Below are 20,432 nucleotides of genomic sequence, written 5' to 3' on the forward strand. Positions count from 1 at the left end.
TGCCATGGGAGGTCCAACAGTGCTTTCAAAACAGATGCTTTTGCTGTGAAGTTCTTTATTAAACCCACCAAATAGTGGTACAGTGATCTAGCCCACATCTGTGGGGTGTCCTATAAATACTTTGACCCAAAATGTTACTTCAGTCGCCGATTAAAGCAATGGTTCCAAAGCTGGGCTCCTGGAAACCCACGGGGTAGAAAATTGGCAATATTTGGTGGTAACTGCTATTGGCCTGTGAAATGATAATTCTCCTAGTTGCGGCCGAGATGGATTCCACTCTTGTTCCATCCCACGCATCCATGGACTTATCAACCTTTTTTGCCTGGATCTACCCGGTTAAAGTTTTGGAATTTTTTGAACACAGCCCATTGAATTCACAATGAAAAGGAGAGGGCGTGGGATGATGCACAAATAGGGCCCACCGTCTCCATTCCACATCCCGCCTCTACTCCTTGATTCCTTTAGTGCCCATAAACCTGTCAATCTTTGTCTTGAACGCTCTTGGTGAATCATCATCAACAGCTCTCTGTTCCTGAATTCCAAAGGTTCCCAGCCCCCCTGAGCGAAGACATTTCTCCTCATCTCAGTCTGAAATGGCAGGCCCCCTTACCCTGAGACTGTGGCTCCCGTGTTCTGGGCTGTCCAGCTGGGGGAGAGGGGTGGGGGGAGCATTAGGGGTTTTACAGGCTTCAATGCTTCCTTCAAAGGTTGTGGTGTGGGCACGGTGGGCGGGGGGATGGAAGGTGAAGAGCCACTGGTCACAGCCGCAGGAAAAGAGGAACGACGATCATGTTAGAATCCTGGTCAGTGGAAGGAGCAGGGGAACGATCCAATCAGAGAGATGCCCACAGGGTTGAGATGCTCCTAATGTTTGGACAAAGAGGGAATGAAAGATCGGTGAGTTTAGAAGCTGGGTGTAGATACAATGAACATAAGGAACGGGAGCAGGTGGAGGCCATTCAGCCCCTCCAGCCACCGCCACATTCAATAACATCACGGCTGATAAATAGGAATTGTGAAATCAATGATAATTTACATTTGTAGAAGGCAGTAAAATGTCCCACAACACTTGATAGGAGTACAATCTTTGAAAATTTCATTCTGGGTCACATAAAGAGTCTGGTAGTTAGATTTCGGGGCTAATGATGCAGAGGCTTGGACTAATAATGTGAGTTCAAGTCCCTTTACAGCAGCTGGGGCAATTTTAATGCTATTAATTCATAAATCTGGAATAAAATGCTAGTTTCTACTGATAGTGATCGTAAAACTATCGTATTGCTGTCAAAAACCCATCTGTTTCACTAATGCCCCCATTAGGGAAGGAAATCTGCCATCCTTACCCAGTCTGGCCTACACATGACCCCAGACCCAATGTGGTTAACCCCTAACTGCCCCCTGAAAGGCCGAGCGGGCTGCACAGTCGTATCCACGTCGCTCCAGCGGGTGTACCTACACCACAGGGACTGCGGCGGTTGAAGAAGGCGTCTCACCACCACCTTCTCGAGGGGCAATTAGGGATGGGCGATAGGTGCTGGGGCCCAGCCAGCGACGCTTGCGTCTCGCGAACGAATAAAAAAATAAAAATTGCACAGGTCGTCAAAGAAGGTGGTCGGCGATTGTAAGGAGGAGGTGGAGTTGGAGAAGTTTTAGGGAGGGAATTCCGGAGCTCAGGGCCCAGTTCGTTGAAGGAATGCCGACACTGGTCGAGTGATGGAAATCGGGGATGCTCATGAGGCCAGAATTGGAGGAGCGCAGGGATCTCGGAGGGTTGTAGGGCTGAGGGAGTTCGCCGAGGGGGGGGGGAGGGGGAGGAAGAACAAGGCCATGGAGGTGTCGCCTACTCTGTATTCCTTCCCACGTCACGCCCCACCCCACAACCACCCACCGACTTGGCAGTTCCCTCAAGGCCTCATCCTGTGGGCCACTGTTAACGTGTGGGCCTGGCTATCCAGTGCCAGTTGTCCTTCAGTGGCTATCGGTCTCCACTAGCTCTGAGGCAGGATGTTGTGGCTACAAACCCCCCCCACCCTCGGGGATTTGAGGAGGTAACCGTGGGCAACACTCCCGGCGCAGTGCTGAGGGGGTGCTGCAGTGCTGAGGGGGTGCTGCAGTGCTGAGGGGGCGCTGCACTACCCACACCGCTGTCTTTCAGATGAGACATTAAATTGAGGCCTAGCCTCAGGTCGAGTGCTGTGTTTAATGTGATGATTCTTCCTCTTTTACGGAGAAAAGGTCACCTGACCTTTACAGGAATGGGTATTGGTCTTTGCCGGCTCTGCTGGTCTCTGGGATCCTCCTGTGCATGTCATGCCTAATGTGCCTCCTGGTTCAATTCAACATTATACCTGGTGTGTATATCTGCCCATAGTGCTTGTAGAAGTTTCACATTTCTAAAAGACACAGGGGGGATTATGAAAACTCTGGAACCATTTCTGGTCTGGTCTCAGTCAATTCCTCACACCTTTGGATATGGATTGGAAAATGCTCCCAGAAACCTTAGTCCCAAGTCAGGTACAGAATAGGGTGAGATACAGAGTAAATCTCCCTCTACACTGTCCCCATCAAGCACTCCCAGGACAGATACAGCACAGGGTTAGATACAGAGTAAAGCTCCCTCTACACTGTCCCCATCAAACACTCCCAGGACAGGTACAGCACAGGGTTAGATACAGAGTAAAGCTCCCTCTACACTGTCCCCATCAAACACTCCCAGGACAGGTACAGCACGGGGTTAGATACAGGGTAAAGCTCCCTCTACACTGTCCCCATCAAACACTCCCAGGACAGGTACAGCACGGGGTTAGATACAGAGTAAAGCTCGCTCTGTACTGTCCCCATCAAACACTCCCAGGACAGGTACAGCACGGGGTTAGATACAGGGTAAAGCTCCCTCTACACTATCCCCATCAAACACTCCCAGGACAGGTACAGCACGGGGTTAGATACACAGTAAAGCTCCCTCTACACTGTCCCCATCAAACACTCCCAGGGCAGGTACAGCACGGGGTTAGATATAGAGTAAAGCCCCCTCTACACTGTCCCCATCAAACACTCGCAGGACATGTACAGCACGGGGTTAGAAAACAGAGTAAAGCTCCTTCTACACTGTCCCCATCAAACACTCGCAGGACATGTACAGCATGGGGTTAGATACAGAGTAAAGCTCCCTCTACACTGTCCCATCAAACACTCGCAGGACATGTACAGCACGGGGTTAGATACAGAGTAAAGCTCCCTCTACACTGTCCCATCAAACACTCCCATGGCAGGTACAGCACGGTGTTAGATACAGAGTAAAGCTCCCTCTACACTGTCCCCATCAAAGTGCACCCTCTACGTTGTAAACACTGAAAATGTTTAAGTGAGTTCCTATCGGAGTGAGTGAGATATTAGAGAGCGTTACAGTGAGGGGTGAGTGATATGGATCCATATTACAGGGGGTGGGCTATTGGAGAGGGGTAACAGTGAGGGGTGTGTGATATGGATCCATCTCACAGGGGGTGGGCTATTGGAGAGGGGTAACAGTGAGGGGTGTGTGATATGGATCCATCTCACAGGGGGTGGGCTATTGGAGAGGGATAACAGTGAGGAGTGTGTGATATGGATCCATATTACAGGGGGTGGGCTATTGGAGAGGGATAACAGTGAGGAGTGTGTGATATGGATCCATATTACAGGGGGTGGGCTATTGGCGAGGGGTAACAGTGAGGGGTGTGTGATATGGATCCATATTACAGGGGGTGAGCTATTGGAGAGGGGGTAACAGTGAGAGGTGTGTGATATGGATCCATATTACAGGGGTGGGCTATTGGAGAGGGGTAACAGTGAGGGGTGTGTGATATGGATCCATATTACAGGGGGTGGGCTATTGGAGAGGGGGTAACAGTGAGAGGTGTGTGATATGGATCCATATTACAGGGGGTGGGCTATTGGAGAGGGGTAACAGTGAGGGGTGTGTGATATGGATCCATATTACAGGGGGTGGGCTATTGGAGAGGGGTAACAGTGAGGGGTGTGTTCAGCAGAGGCTTTTTCAATGTCTTTCCATCAACAAAAGTGGAATATCTTGGAACGTGGCAGTGAGGAATGTGTCATCCAGGGGCTGTTTATATGGGTTTGTGTGGGAGTGAGTGGGTGGGATATAAGAGAGTTAAGAGCATTATACCCAGTCTAGTTTTGCGGGTTTTTACTGAAGAGGGTGGGATCTCAGGGAGTGTTACAGTGGGGGTGTGGAGTGGGTATATCAATAGGCTCACACATTCATATCGAAAATAAACACAACACACTTAGAAGGATTTTGAAATGGAAACAGAAAATGCTGGAAAAACTCAGCAGGTCCGGCAGCCTCTGTGGAGAGAGAGAGACAGAGGGTTAATGTTTCGAGTCCGTGTGATTCTCCTTCACAGCTAAAGAGAAGTAGAAACGTGATGGATTTGATGCTGTTTAAGAGGGGGTGGAACAGGCGGAATGTGCGGGAGAGGTGACAGCGAAGGAGAGATTGACAAACACGCCGTGGAGACAAGGCGAGGGGAGCGTTAACGGTCGTGTTAAAGACTAAAGCAGGTGCGGATAGCGGCGTCAAGGTAAACGATCGCAGAATGTGTTCATAGCAGAACAGGGGCCCGCGCTCTGTGAAAGTACAACACGGGGAAGAATTGGACACTTGGCGCGTGGGGCCGGGCCCGACACGCCGGAGCCTAACAGGACGTGCTCATGACGTTGGGCGTGCGCCCCGACATCACCGCGCTGCCTCGCGATATTCCGCCCGGCGGGCGCGCCCCAGAGTCGGCTGCGCTCCTGCCGATAATCGAAAGGCCCGTTAAGGCCGCGAACGTACGGATTAACCCCTAACTTAGGCTGTCCGTCCGGCCTAACGGGTTCGGCGGGGCGGGGGCGGGGCGAAAAGGCCAAGCGGCCTTGGCGGTTTTTTTTGTAAGGAAACCTCATCCACCGGGCGGGGTGAGGTTCCCCCGAAGCTCACGCCGATTATTGAAGAGCTTTATGGTGAAAATAAAAGGCCGGACCACCTGGTGTGACACAGTCACATCTCCCTCCTCCCTCCCTCGCTCCCTCCTCCTCCCTCCCTCCTCCCTCCCTCCCTCCCTCCCTCCACCCCCCCCGAACGCCCCCACCGCCCGCACAGGTAGCGCGGCCGTCGCTCCCGGTTCCAGGCAGGGCCGGGCCTCGATCGGAATCGCGGCGCGGAGACCATCGCCGCCGGCAACCGGCTCCTCTCCCCCTCAACAACGCCCTCTCCCCCCATCACCCCCGCACCAATGTCAAGTCCTGGCCGTAGAAACAAGCCTGTGAGGGTGGGGAGGGGTGTTCGAGGCGGGGGGGAAGAAAAGATAAAGGATAAAAAAAAAACACGAACGAATTATTAAATATAAAAAATAAAGAAGCTGCTGGAAAACTGAACACAAACGGGGTTAAAAAGGAGGACGAGAGGGTGGAGAGAGTTCAGGGTCTGAAGCTGTTAAAACCGGAAGTCCTGTAAAGGAGGATTCTTCCTGCATCGTTAAAACATCAGCTGAAGCTGACTCATGTTGTCACGGAGACGGGATTTTGGGGACTTTTGGGGGTTGTGGTGAAATTGGAACAATCCTCGCGCTTTGACTGAGCCAAAGTTGCGACACAGCCTGAGGGCCCAGGCCCGGTCTCAGACATTCCCGACAATCGCCGGATCGGCAGCGAGCGACGAACAAGTGTTTGGCGTTTCAGTGAAGCCTACTCCAGCCGAATGCCAGTCTTGGGGGACGCGGGGGGGAGGCGAGGCTGTTCCCCCGACAATTGCGAAAAGGAGTTGATGAATGAATGAAACAGAGATTTCTCCCCCAGCCTGTCCAACTTCACAGGTTCACAAAGAGGCCAAAGCGACATTTGCAGTTCTGAGAAATGAGGTTTCCAGTGGGAATTAAAATGAAAGAGAAAATTTTACATCTCATTTCTAATATGACCCTGCGCATGTGACAGAGTCACATGGGGACTTGTTCCGACAGACAGAGCGATAGATAGATAGATAGATAGATAGATAGATAGATAGATAGATAGATAGATAGATAGATAGATAGATAGATAGATAGATAGATGGTTAGATAGTTAAACTGACAGACAGTTGATGGATAGATAGATAGATAGATAGATAGATAGATAGATAGATAGATAGATAGATAGATAGATAGATAGATAGATAGATAGATAGATAGATAGATAGATAGATAGATAGATAGATGGTTAGATAGATAGATAGATAGATAGATAGATAGATAGATAGATAGATAGATAGATAGATAGATAGATAGATAGTTAAACTGACAGACAGATCGATAGATAGATAGATAGATAGATAGATAGATAGATAGATAGATAGATAGATAGATAGATAGATAGATAGATAGATAGATAGATAGATAGATAGATAGATAGATAGATAGATAGATAGATAGATAGATAGATAGATAGTTAAACTGACAGACAGATCGATAGATAGATAGATAGATAGATAGATAGATAGATAGATAGATAGATAGATAGATAGATAGATAGATAGATAGATAGATAGATAGATAGATAGATAGATAGATAGATAGATAGATAGATAGATAGATAGATAGATAGTTAAACTGACAGACAGTAGATAGATAGATAGATAGATAGATAGATAGATAGATAGATAGATAGATAGATAGATAGATAGATAGATAGATAGATAGATAGATAGATAGATAGATAGATAGATAGATAGATAGATAGATAGATAGATAGATAGATAGATAGATAGTTAAACTGACAGACAGATTGATAGATAGATAGTTAAACTGACAGACAGATTGATAGATAGATAGATAGATAGATAGATAGATAGATAGATAGATAGATAGATAGATAGATAGATAGATAGATAGATAGATAGATAGATAGATAGATAGATAGATAGTTCAACTGACAGACAGATTGATAGATAGATTGATAGATAGATAGATAAATAGATAGATAGATAGATAGACAGACAGACAGACAGACAGACAGACAGACAGACAGACAGATAGATAGATAGATAGATAGATAGATAGATAGATAGATAGATAGATAGATAGATAGATAGATAGATAGATAGATAGATAGATAGATAGATAGATAGATAGATAGATAGACTGACAAACAGATATAAATAGACTGACAGACAGTGCTAGACAGACAGACAGATTGTCAGACAGTCGGACAGCTGAGTACAGAGCTATTCTACTTACCGTTAATTATTAACAGCCAGATGCTGATAACAGTGACATTAGGCAGCTTCATGCTCCTGTCTGGCCCATTGGCTGACTAGTAATCCTGAATGCACTTCAGAACTTTTGATGTCTCACATTAGCTAACCGTGAACAGATCATCCTCAGGAGATCAGGCTGTCACTGAACCCTGTGCAGAGAGAAATCAGCTTTTAACCCAGCCGTGCGCAGGCTGCACAAATACCCTTTGTGCTCCCATCTTAACATGACATGACCCTCTCCAGCTTGCAGAGGTCAAACAAGGTTTTGTCTGTTTGGTTCAGACTCACTGTCTCTGGTGTTATTGACATGGGGTAAGATTAAACTTTCAACTTCACTCAGTTTCCTTTGCAGTTTCGGGGCAGGTTGCACAATAACAAAGGTTCCTCATTGTCAGATCACAGCTAAAGCAGCTCCTTGTGTCTCAGCTCCTCCCAGGACACTTCTAGCTCATCGTTGCTTTCTTTGCTAAAATTGTTCCCCAGAACCTGAAATCCAAATTCTCATCTCCAACGTCTTCCACTCCCTTCGCACTCGTGTTCCTGTCCGAGCCCATATCCCAAGGCTACATCCCAATTGTGCACCCCATCCCCATATTCCAATCCAAAATCCCTACATCCCAGCCCTATATCCCAGCTGGACATCACAATCTCACATCCCAAACCAGTGACCCAAACTTCCAACCCGAGCTCTCCAACCCGCAGCGAGGGTCCAGGCCTTTTGGGGAAGAGCAGGAGAGGAATGGGGGCGGGGTGGAGGTGGGGAAGGTTTGAGAAAGGAGCTGTGTACAGGGGCTGGGCTGAGGGAGTGGTTCAGTGGGCTGAGGGCAGGGACTGCCAACCTCTGAGTAAGGGGAGCAGGCCCAGAGAGTCGACATGCGGAAGGGGAAGTGCGGCTGCCTGACTGAACCCTCCCTCCAGCATCGCTGTGTGGGTGCCCCATGGTGTCGCTGACCCTCCCACACAGCCCGTCCCCTACCGTCTCCTCCCCGTGCTGCCCCACCCCCACTCCGATAACCACCCCAGCGCCAACTGTCTATGGAGTCTCAGGGCCCGGAGCGACTCAGGGGCCGGGAAACCCGTCGTGGGTGGGACGCTCCGCCGGGTGAGGCGGCACCCCAGCCAGGAGTCCGTTGAACTTGCGGCGGGACCGGAAGATGGCGGCGGCGGCAGGCGGGTGCGGGACATTGCGCCCAGGGTCTGGGCAGGCCGGCACTCGCGGTTTAACGCAAAGAGGGGAAGGGGGAAGGGTGGGGGGGTTCGGGGGTTGGGAAAGGGCAAAGGTTGCCCCTGAGTTTAGGCTGATCCATTGACCGGGGATGGGATAGGCCTCAGGACTCAGGGTTGATGTTTAGCATTAACCAGATCAATCTGGACCTGACCCCTGTTGGGGGTCCTGAAGCAACGTTCCGGAAATGTCCGACCACCCCTGGAGGGGTAGAGGGAGGAAACAACATACGGGAATCAGTTGACACTTAAGATTGTCTTTTGAACGTTGTTAGGAACTAGATATCGATTTAAGGAAGCTATATTTGTGTTTGTGGTTTTCAGGAACAAGCTATATCTGTAAGTTTAACTTATATTGTTTTCATTCGAGTGTTAAGAAAGGTGAAATTTGGGGTTGGTTTCATTTTAGAGGTATTTTTTGAGATGGAGCCAAGAAGTCTCTAAGCCCTCTTTGTATACATGCATTTTTAATGAGGTTTTACGACTCTTGAAGTGAAGGGATGGGTGACCAAGGGGTTAGCAGTTTAGGGAAGTTAAAACCAACACAAAAAGTGGGTAAAAACTGTACTATTGCCGAGCAACAGGGGGTCAGGGAGAGACCCACAGGGGCACAGGGAGAGACAGAAAGGCACATCAGTTGTTATGAGTATACCACAGAGCGAAGACAACAAAGGACTGAGATGGACATGATGCCAGGCTGCTGAGGAAATGAGTTTAAAGAACTCATCAGTATTGCTCTAAGGTTAAAATAATGGCGAATTTCAACTGAGTTTTCTAGATATCTCAAGGGAGAGGACAATTGTGGAAGGGCTTCTTGTGAATATTTGGAAGTCCAATGGAAAAGTAGACATCTTTGTAACTGAGCCAGCTCTAGTCTTGGTGTGGGAATAGTGATCCCTCTTCGGTGCAGTGTCAGTTCTGTAAGAGTATTGCCGGGGTAAAAGGGATAGCATTGGGTTTGAATCACTTTCTCTTGGTCTTGGTGTTGAAATCTTTCCAACCTTTTGGTTACCTGGTGTAATAGAGATAATGTTTCTTGTTATTGGACGTTTTATCTTTTTGTTAAAAAGTCAACAGCAGGCTCCTGTGAATCTGTTTCACTAAGTCCCCTCCATGGATTAATGAAAACTGAGCTCTTGGGGGGAAAGGGATCAAAGGATATGGGGAGAAAGCGGGAGCAGGCTATTAAGTTGGATGATCTGCCATGATCATAATGAATGGCGGAGCAGGCTCGAAGGGCCGAATGGCCTACTCCTGCTCCTATTTCCTATTTTCTATGTTTCTATGTTTCTATGATGGTTGATCAAGCCAGTTTCCATCCTGGGATCTGATATGCCCAGTAATGACATCAACTGGGATCCCAACAACGTGTCAGGGATAGAGGAGGGAGGTGAAGATTGTCACAGCTCTCAAGGAAAGAATGGGATTTTTTTAAACTGTCATGGGGTGTGGGCATCGCTGGAAAGGCCAGCATTTGTTGCCCATCCCTTATTGCCCTTGAACTGAGTGGCTTGCTCGGCCATTTCAGAGGGGCAGTTAAAGGGTCAGCCGCATCGCTGTGGGTCTGGAGTCACACGTGGGCCAATGCAGGAAAGGATGGCAGATTTCCTTCCCTAATGGGCATGGGTGAACCAGATGGGGGTTTGCACCAATCAATGATAGCTTCATGGTCACCATGACTGAGATTAGCTTCAGATTCCAGGTTTATTATTTGAACTTACATCGCACGAGCTGCTACATTGGAACCCATGTCCCCAAAACATTAGCCTGGGCCTCTGGATTACACACCCAGTAACATTGCCACTACACCACCATCTCCACTTGTAATTGTAGGGGAACAAAGGTGCTGAGGGAGGCCAGTGTGAGTGCAATATAAGTGCGTTTGCAATATAAGAGAAAACAAAGACTGTTAAAATGAGTAGGTGGTGACTCAGTCAGTGGCACGCTCACCTCTGAACTGTAAAGTCCCAGTTTCAAGTCCCAGTCCAGTCTTTGACCACGGAAGTCTACACTGCCACTCCAGTGCGGTACTGAGGGAGTGCTGCACAATTGGAAGTGCTGAATATTGAGTGAGACATTACACCGAGGGCCTCATCGGCCTGCTCGGGTGAATGTAAAGTCATTCGATGTCCACTTTTTCGAAGGAGATCAGCAGGAATTCTCCCTGAAGTCCTGGCCAATATTTATCCTTCAATCAACATCACAAGAACAGATTATCTAGTCATTCTGCTGTGGGAGCTTGCTGTGCGCAAGTTGGCTTTTGCGTTTCCTATATTACAACAGTGACTGCAATTAAAAAAGTAATTCGCTGGCTGTAAAGTACCTTGGGGGCACCCAATGGTTGTGAAAAAGATGCTGTATAAATGAGGCCCTTTCTTACGTCATTAGCTAAGAGAGAAAGATGTGATGTGATATGTCGGGCTTTGTCAAGGTGTCGGTGCCACTGGGTGTGGGACTGAGCTGCAGAGCAAGCCCTGTGGTCTTCAGGACCACAGCAAATCCTGGTAGCTCACGAGTTTCAGCAGCATCACAGGGAGAGGTGGGCGCTGCAGAGACAGGTTGGAAACTGAGGGGGCTCCTCAAAATGGAGGATGCCCCTCAGATTGTCAAAACAAATAACACTTGAAGAGGGACAGTGGTCGGGGGAAAAGCTTGGTTCATCTGGTCCACAGAGCTGATTTTAGTGTCAATTGTTATGCGTTTAATTGTGTGAGTCTGGTAACTGATCTATGCTCACTGTGCTTGATTGGTTAAGCTTGGGTGTGGACTCAGAGTAAAGTGAATAGACACCATCAAAGCTACTCGAAGCTGAGCTGTAAGCGGGGTGCAGACATTTTGCGATTGCATAGATATTTTAAACGCCTTGTAAATGAACCTCTTGCACACTTAGAAACTAGTCTCATCTCTGCATAGCTCCGAGATCGAAATATAATATACAACAATGGCCGTTGATTCTTGTGGCTCACCCCTCTGGCTCCGGTCACCATCCAGCCTCCCCTCAACCCCGCAAACCCCGACTAGTCGTGAGGCAACCCCTATTAAGTTGGCAGCCTCTGGAGTTGGCATGGGGGAGGGGCTGTCCACTGTTAACAAATCGTCAAGAGAGGGTGGTAAATTGCCCTGAGCTGGGGCATTAAGTGGGGAAATCGATTGCCCGGCTTGGAGGGTGCGGGAAGCCGACCTGCATCAATGCCCTCCCCAGGGACCCTCCCCGGCAGTGGGAGTGTGTCGCCGCAGGCTACCCCAATGGGGCTCGTTTCCCCCCCTTATTCTCCCAACCACTGCCTCCCTCCCCATCTCCACACCTCTAAACACCATTCAGCACCAAGGCTCAGGGACAGAAACCAGTCACAGCACCAAGAAAGGTCAAAGAGGTAGACGGGAAGCAGTTTAATTCGCACGGCTCAAATTAATCTCGATTTCGAAGGACCCCCTGTCTCCGGCGTTCCTCCGGTCCGTAGTTACAGGTAGGGTGTGGGGTCTACGGAGGTATCGCACATCTGGATGTGTACGTGAGAGGTGATTCCAGGGTAAACGTCTTGAATATTCAGCAGTCTCCCAATCACCTCCCCTTTCGTAACGCTCCCATTGTAACGCAGTGCAGCGATGGGGAACATCTTCACGCAGTAACCTGGAGTCGGAGAGATTTTATTAATTGAATCCACACAGCAGGAACTAGAACAGTAATATTGATCCCACACTGACTCTACTTCTGCAACACTGAGCACGTATACAAGGGTCTATCACTGCGGTTCTTAACCAGTACAACTGACACTGCAGCTCTCGCTAAACACCGCACTGTAACCTAAAGTTCATCAGAAATAGGAGCAGGGATAGGCTATTCGGCCCATCAAGACTGCTCTGCCATTCAATAAAGTTATGGATGATCTGACTGTGGCCTTAACTCCACTTTCCTGCCTGTCCCCCAAAAGCCCTGTCTCCCTTATAGATCAAAAATCTCTCTAACTCAGCCTTGTATATATTCAGTGACCCGGCCTCCCCTGCTCACTGGGGGAGAGAGTTCCAAACACTAACAGCCCCTGAGAGATGAAATTCCTCCTCATCTCCGTCTTTAATGGGTGACCCCCTTGTTCTGAAACTGTGCCCCCTAGTTCTGGATCCTAATCTCAGTCCACGTTGTTTGTTTAAGGGTTGGGGTGGGGATTGAACTATTGGACTTTTTGATTCATGGGTAAGAGGACTGCCCATGATCGGCGTAAGTCTTTTGAGTCAAAACCAAAGAAACTAAATTAACAAATCAGGGGAACGCATGAAAAAGCAGCCCCTTAAAGGGAAACTACAAAAACAAAGACAAAGTTTAAAGGGAACTTAAGAACAAAATCTGATCAAGAGGGTCAGTAAAACATGGCAGAGTCCACGGGGCACACCGAGCATGGACAGCGCTGGTAGACCCCGCGTCCTCCCTCTCCAGGGACACCCAGCCGTGAGTGTAGACACAGAGGACGGGGAGACCTGTGCGTATATGTACACAAATCTTTGAAGATGGACGGGCATTAAGAGAAAGTGGTTCATAAGGCATACAGCATCTTCGGCTGTCTAAATAGAGGCATCGACCATGATAATCCTTTATAAAGCTGTGTTTTAGCTTCTACTGGAGTATTGTGCAAGTTCTGGGCACCGCACTTTAGGACGGATGTGAAGGCTTTGGAGAGGGTGCAGAAAATATTGACGAGAATGGTTGCAGGGATGATGGTTCCGTGGATAGATTGGAGACATTGGGACTATTCTCCTTGGGGACGAGAGGTTGGTAGGAGATTTGATAGAGGTGTTCAAAACCGTGGTCAGCAGGGGGTGCGGGAATGGGGGCGGGGGCAGTGGGAGGGGTCTGGACAGAGTAGAGAGGGCGAACCTGCTCCCATTGATGGAAAGATCAATAACAAGAGGGACACTCTTTTAAGGCGATTGGCATAAGAAGCAACGAGGGCATGAGTAGAAATGTTTTTACGCAGCGGGAGGTTAGGATCTGGAATGCGCTGCCTGAGACTGTGGTGGAGACAGATTCAATCGAGGCCTTCGAGAGGGATTGGAGAATTATCTCAAGAGAAGAAATTTGGAGAGTTACAGGGTAAAGGGTGGGGAGTGGGGCTAGCTGAGTTGCTCTTGCAGAGGGCCAGCACCGACATGAAGGGCCTAATGCCCACCTCTTGTTCTGTGACTGTTCTATGTTTCGAAGGCATGTGGACTGGTTTAGACTCCCACTGCCGGCGAGGAGGGAGCAGAACCTCCCAATGCAAAAAGTCGGTAGGTTAGATTCTCTCCCTGTCGTGGGGTCTTTGCCGCTGTGCCAGGCCACAGGGACACTTGCCTTGGCACTTGGTCAGGACTGATAGTGTCACAGAGTCCAGTGCAATCACATCCTTCCAACAGTGTGGTGACCAGAACTGCGCACAGTACTCCAGATGTGGCACCTCTTGTGCTATATAACCCAGTGTCAGGCCACAGAGTCAGCAGGCTACAGACTAAGCAGGGATGCACTGAATGGTCTGGAATCCTCTCTCACCTGATCCTTCCAGCATCGCTCCATTCTCAATCGCATGGTTGTTACCAAAGGGAATCACCATTTTCACCATCCTGCCGGTGAAGGGGGCATCTACTGTGGACCCGTCACTGCAAATCACATCGACTCCCAAGTGTGTGCGCCTACCCCTGGGCACAACAGAAGAAAATTAGCCCCGAGCATCTCACCTTCTCTCCATTCAACTCTCTCCCTTGGATGTCGGCCATGTCTGATGGACACCCCCCATTATTGAACCAAAACAGGACACAGGTTCCCCCAAGACTCAGATCTCACATTAGAAAAAGTACCAGGGAACCTCCTGTGGCTTTCACTCCAATTAAATGTTGGGAAGACTGAAGCCATTGCTTTCGATCCCCGCTCCAAACACAGTTCCCTAAATCCCAGATCCATCCCTCTCCCTGCCAACAGTCGGAGACGAAGCTGGTCTGTTTGCAACTTTGGTTCCGGCTTTGATCCAGAGGTGAGCTCCCAGCCTCATATTCGCGCCCTCAGTAAGACTGCCCATGTCCACCTCCGTAACATTGTCAAACTTCATCCCTGTCTCAGCTCATCTGCTGCTCAATCCTCATTGGTTCCTCGTTATCTCCAGACTTGACTATTCCAACAGCCTCCTGGCTGCTCCCCAACATTCTACCCTCCGTAAACACGAGGCCATCCGAATCTCTGCTCCCCGGGTCTCAGCAAGTCCCTGCCGCCCCTGTGCTTGCTGAACTACACCAGCTCCCGGTCAAGCAACATTCCCATTCTTGTTTCAAACCCCCTGTGTTGACCAAACCCTCCCTATCTCTGTAACCCTCCTCCATCCCCACAACCCTCCAAGGTCTCTGTGCTCCTCCAATTCCGGCCTCTTGATCGTCCCCTCCTTTAATCGCCCCACAATTGGCGGCCGTGCCTTCAGCTGCCTGGGGCCCCAAGCTCTGGACTTCCCGACACACCTCTCCTACTCTCAACCTCTATTTCCTCCTTTAAACACACCTCTTAGACCTCGTCCAATTAATATGGGCCTTGGTGTCAAATTTCAGTTCACAAAGCGCCTTGAGATGTTTTACCAGGTGCAAGGCGCTATATAAATGCAAGTGTTGATGGCTGACGGGCAGCACGGCTGTACTGATAACTACAATGTGACAATTACCTGGGTGCGCCGTAGAATCCACTGCCGTACCCATCGGTCCCTCTCAACCTGTTTGTGGGATTGCCATCACACAGTCGCCCCCAGATCCCAGCCGTAACTGTACGAGAGAGAATTTAACACAGGAAAGGGACAATGTGACATCCTGCATTGTTAGAAATGGTAAAACCGAAGGTAAAATAGAAAACAATCCCTTTTATTCTTTGCGCAGGGAGAATAGGGATGGGTTGAGACTGGGTGGGACATTGAAAGGTTTGGGGAGTGAGGGGAGAGTTGGATTGGACTGGGTGGGATATTAAATGACGTAGGGAGTGAGGGGGAGAGAGTGATTAGACTGGGTGTAAGATTAAATATTGTGGGGAGTGACAGGGGGTGATAATAAATGGTGTGGGGAGTGAGGGAGAGAATGGGATTAGACAGGGGGTGATATTAAAAGGGATAGAGTGTGAGGGGGAGTTTGGGATTAGATGGGGTGGGATATTAAAGGGTGTGGGGAGTGAGGGGAGAGTTGGATTATACTGGGTGTGATATTAAAGGATGTAGGGAGTGAGGGGGAGAGTGGGATTTGACAGGGTGGGATACTAAAGGGTGTAGGGAGTGAGGGGGAGAGTGGGATTAGACAGGGTGGGAGATTAAAGGATGTAGGGAGTGAGGGGGAGAGTGGGATTAGACTGGGTGGGATATTAAAGGATGTAGGGAGTGAGGGGGAGAGTGGGATTAGACAGGGTGGGATATTAAAGGATGTGGGGAGTGAGGGGAGAGTTGGATTATACTGGGTGGGATATTAAAGGATGTGGGGAGTGAGGGGAGAGTTGGATTATACTGGGTGGGATATTAAAGGATGTGGGGAGTGAGGGGGAGAGTCGGATTATACTGGGTGGGATATTAAAGGATGTGGGGAGTGAGGGGAGTGTTGGATTATACTGGGTGGGATATTAAAGGATGTGGGAAGTGAGGGGAGTGTTGGATTATACTGGGTGGGATATTAAAGGATGTGGGGAGTGAGGGGAGTGTTGGATTATACTGGGTGGGATATTAAAGGATGTGGGGAGTGAGGGGAGAGTTGGATTATACTGGGTGGGATATTAAAGGATGTGGTGAGTGAGGGGGAGAGTGGGATTATACTGGGTGGGATATTAAATTGTGTTGGGTTTGAGGGGGAGAGTCGGATTAAACTGTATGGAATATTAAATGATCTGGGGAGTGAGGGGGAGAGTGGCATTAGACTGGTTGGGATATTAAATGATGTAGGGAGTGAGGGGGAGAGAGTGATTAGACTGGGTGTAATATTAAATGTTGTGGGGAGTGACAGGGGGTGATAATAAATGTTGTGGGGAGTGAGGGATAGAAAGGGATTAGACAGGGGGTGATATTAAAGGGGATGGAGAGTGAGGGGGAGTGTGGGATTAGATTGGGTGGGATGGGGAGTGAGGGAGAGAGTGGGTTTAGTCTGGGGGGGGATATTAAATGGCGTGGGGAGTGAGGGAGAGAGTGGCTTTAGACTGGGGGGTATATTAAAGGGTGTGGGGAGTGAGGGTGAGAATGCAATTATACTGGGTGGGATATCAAATGGTGTAGGGTGTGAAGTGGAGAGTGGGATTATACAGAGGGTGATATTAATGGTGTGGGGGGTGATGAGGAGAGTGTGCTATGGAAGGGTTCAGGGGCTGGGACTGGGACTATTGTAAATTGTCTCCGAAGAAGGGAATGTCCCATTGTGCTGGGGACTCCCGGTGGGTGAAGCAGAGGGAAGATTAATCACATTCTGCATTCTAACTTCAAACTCCACCTGAGTGTCTCTGGGCAGCTACCAGACCCTGAGCATGGTCCTGGCACTCTGTGCCCACACTCTCTGGTTCAGGTTATGACGAGAGAGATGGTGAGCTTCAGAATAGACAGAACAGCTGAAATCCCGAGGTGAGGTGAGAGTGACTGCCCTTGACATCGAGGCAGCATTTGACCGAGTGTGGAATCAAGGAGCCCTAGCAAAACTGGAGTCAATGGGAATCAGGGGGAAAACTCTCCGCTGGTTGGAGTCATACCTAGCACAAAGGAAGATGGCTGTGGTTGTTGGATGTCAGTCATTTCAGCTCCAGGACATCACTGCTGGTGTTCCTCAGGGTAATGTCCTCGGCCCAACCATCTTCAGCTGCTTCATCAATGACCTTCCTTCCATCGTCAGGTCAGAAGTGGGGATGTTCGCTGATGATTGAACAACATTCAGCACCATTCGCAACTCCTCACATACTGAAGCAGTCCATGTCCAAATGCAGCAAGACCTGGACAATATCCAGGTTTGGGCTGACAAGTCACAAGTGTCAGGCAATAACCATCTCCAACAAGAGACAATCCAACCATCGCCCTATGGTGTTCAATGGCATTACCATGACTGAATCCCCTATTATCAACATCGTGGGAGTTTCCATTGACCAGAAACTGACCTGAATCAGTCATATAAATACTGTGGCTACAAAAGCCGGTCAGAGGCCCAGGAATCCGGTGATGAGTAACTCACCTCCTAACTCCCCAAAGCCTGTCCACCATCTACAAGGCTCAAGTCAGGAGTGTGATGTAATACTCCCCACTTGCCTGGATGAGTGCAGCTCCCACAAAACTCAAGAAGCTTGACACCATCCAGGACAAAGCAGCCCACTTGATAGGCACTATATCCACAAACATTCACTCCCTCCACCAATGACGCACATTTGCAGCATTGTGTACCATATACAAGATGCACTGCAGGAATTCACCAAGGCTCCTTAGGCAGCATCTTCAAAACCCACAACCACTATCACCCAGAGGGACAAGGGCAGATGATAAATGTGAACACCACCACCTGGAAGTTCCTCTCCAAGTCACTAACAATCGATACTTGGGAATACATCGCTGTACCTTCACTGTCGCTGGATCAAAATCTGGAACTCCCTCCCTGACAGCACAGTGGGTGTACCTACACCACATGGACTGCAGCGGTTCAAGAAGGCAGCTCACCACCACCTTCCTAAGGGCAACTAGGGATGGACAATAAACTCTGGCCCAGCCAGAAATGCCGTGAATGAATTAAAACCAACCTCCTGCTGTCACTACGACCCTCAGGAACTTGATTTGGAGAGTAACTCACATGGAGATGTGACTTGGGACGTGTCACACAACGGCTGTCCAACAAACTGCAGTCATCGGAACGAGACTTTTCAGCAGGAATGTCGAACGAAATAAAGTCCTGCATTTCTATAGCGTCTTTCACAACCTCAGGACATCCCAAAGCACCTTTGCAACCAATAAAATGCTTCCTGTAGTGTAATCACTGGAATAATGTAGGAAATGTGGCAGCCAATATGCACACAGCAAGCTCCCAACAACAATGTGGTTCCTTTGTGTGTGTTTTCGATTGAGGGATAAATATTGACCCTGAAGCCAGGGTGACAATGCCACCATTCTTCTTTGAAAGCAGGACCTTTTATATCCACCCAAACAGGACGATGAGTCCTTTGTTTAACAACTTAATCAAGAGGCAACCCCACTAACAATGCAGCGCTCTCTCAGTACTGCGGCCGGACTATTGACATAGAGTTTTGTATTCACGTTTGGGGTGGGACTTGTACCCAGTACCTTGCAATTGAAAAGCCAGCATGTCACCCAGTGTGTCACAGCTAAAAACAGCCAATTAGACTGAGATATGCCTTAATTTACTTAGTGGGACCTCAGGGAAAAGACGCTCGTAAACAACTCTCTCAGCACGATTGAGAGGAAGGAATCTCCTTGTCTCAGTTCCTGCCTGTTTGACCATGCTGAGCTTTGAACTGTTCACTGTAAACACCTCAAACAATCAGAAATCAGAAGTTATTCCATAGCACGTCCTCCACCAAGACTGAACACAGACGGACTTACCCTGAGTGAAGAGAATGAAGAGGATCAATCCCCGCAGCATGACGGTGCCTCAGAATATCTGGGGAGAAAGGTTCAGATGTTATTGGGTTGGACTTCTGAATAAATTATCAAACCAAACCTTCATTCACATTGGGCACAGCTTGACCCAGCTTCAACCCTTCAACCGCTGTGAGTGATCAAATGGGCCAATTTGTATACACAACCTGACTTGCTACAGCGCTATGGAATTATACAATCTTACAACACAAGAGGAGGCCATTCAGCCCATTGTGTCTGTGCCAGCCCTTTGTGAAAGACTCATCCAATTAGCCCCATTGCCCCTACAATCTTCTCCCCTTCGGTATTTATCCAATTTCCTTTTGAAGGTTACTATTGAATCCGCTTCCACTGACTTTCCCGGGAGCGCTCCAAGAAAATGCCTTTGTCCCTGATCTTTCCTCCAGCTCTTTCATCGACTTGCCTTGAATCTGTGACTCCCTGGTTGATGATGCCACCACCCCCGACGTTGGAAACAATTTCTCCTGATTCACATGATCGACACCATTCTCGGTTGGGGAAGACTTTAGGAAATCTCCCCTTAATTTTTTTCTACTCTGAGGAGGTCAAACCCACTCACTGCAGCACACACCAAGGCGAGGGGAGGCGAGGCGATGGCAGAGTGGTCTTGTTATTGGACTTGACATCCCGAAACCCGGGTTCCAATTCCACCATGGCCGATGGTTGACTTTTAAATATGCCCTCTGAACAAGGGCAATTAGGGATGGGCAATAAATGCTAGACAGAGATTCCTACTTCCCACAAACGAATAAAAAAAGGAAAACTGCACTGGTGTCTGAAAGCTCTTTAGTTCTCCATAACATGATTAATAAATGTTTAACCGCGTTAGCTGTTTACTGAAAGGACATCACGGAACAGCGACAGGAAAAGTTGGCAATGAACGGGGTTACAGGGTCGTTTAAGGGCACCTAATGGCTGAAACACTCATGTCTTCCAACACTTACACCAGCTAAACACTTGCCAAGGCTGCTGGCAAGATGGTCATTGACCAACAGAGACCCAACATTGGAACCAACACTTTGTTGATTTCCATTCAATGATTAATCGCAGGAACTCAACCTTTGAGGCAGCATGACTGGGTTCATCAGAATACCAGAGTGAGAGAGTTTGAGTGTCTCGGCTAAATATGAAACAGCTCCTCTTTAACTCACAGGATAGTGGGCATCACAAATGCCCAGCCTGTGAGGTCTGAATCTCCGTGTCCCTTCAGGATAGATTCGGGTCAGTTCATGGCTGAGGTGGAGCTCACAGCACAGGTGGCCTATCAATGGAATAGAATGGATACAACACAGATGGAGGCCATTCAGCCCATCATGGCCTTGCTA

The 20,432-nt window shown here is 48.7% G+C and overlaps 2 protein-coding genes across 2 annotated transcripts in view; one reads left to right on the forward strand and one right to left on the reverse strand.

Annotated features, from left to right (window-relative positions):
• The first annotated feature begins 7,466 nt into the window (after positions 1–7,466).
• The window catches only part of LOC144676126 (uncharacterized), a 74,975-nt gene continuing 62,009 nt past the window's right edge, over positions 7,467–20,432 (forward strand). The window contains exon 1 of the mRNA XM_078536633.1: positions 7,467–7,582. The gene's annotated coding sequence lies outside the window, so the exon portion shown is untranslated. The remainder of the gene's footprint in view (positions 7,583–20,432) is intronic.
• On the reverse strand, positions 8,920–19,480 carry LOC144676127 (leukocyte cell-derived chemotaxin-2-like). Its single transcript, XM_078536635.1, has 4 exons — positions 19,051–19,480; positions 15,166–15,262; positions 14,016–14,161; positions 8,920–12,125 (listed from the first exon to the last, which is right to left on the reverse strand). Exons 1-4 carry the CDS (start codon positions 19,088–19,090, stop codon positions 11,956–11,958), a joined length of 453 nt encoding a protein of 150 aa, XP_078392761.1. The 5' UTR covers positions 19,091–19,480; the 3' UTR covers positions 8,920–11,955.

The sequence above is a fragment of the Cetorhinus maximus genome, unplaced genomic scaffold (assembly GCF_964194155.1).
Source record: "Cetorhinus maximus unplaced genomic scaffold, sCetMax3.hap1.1 HAP1_SCAFFOLD_1372, whole genome shotgun sequence".
Lineage (NCBI taxonomy): Eukaryota > Metazoa > Chordata > Chondrichthyes > Lamniformes > Cetorhinidae > Cetorhinus > Cetorhinus maximus.

Excerpts from the sequence above, each read along its gene's own strand:
- LOC144676127 (XM_078536635.1), bottom strand. The coding sequence starts at position 19,090 with ATGCTGCGGGGATTGATCCTCTTCATTCTCTTCACTCAGG. Across the intron at positions 14,162-15,165 it reads GGATTCTACGGCGCACCCAG|GGGTAGGCGCACACACTTGG; the intron begins GTAATTGTCACA and ends TGTTGTGCCCAG. Across the intron at positions 12,126-14,015 it reads AGCGATGCTGGAAGGATCAG|GTTACTGCGTGAAGATGTTC; the intron begins GTGAGAGAGGAT and ends CTCCGACTCCAG.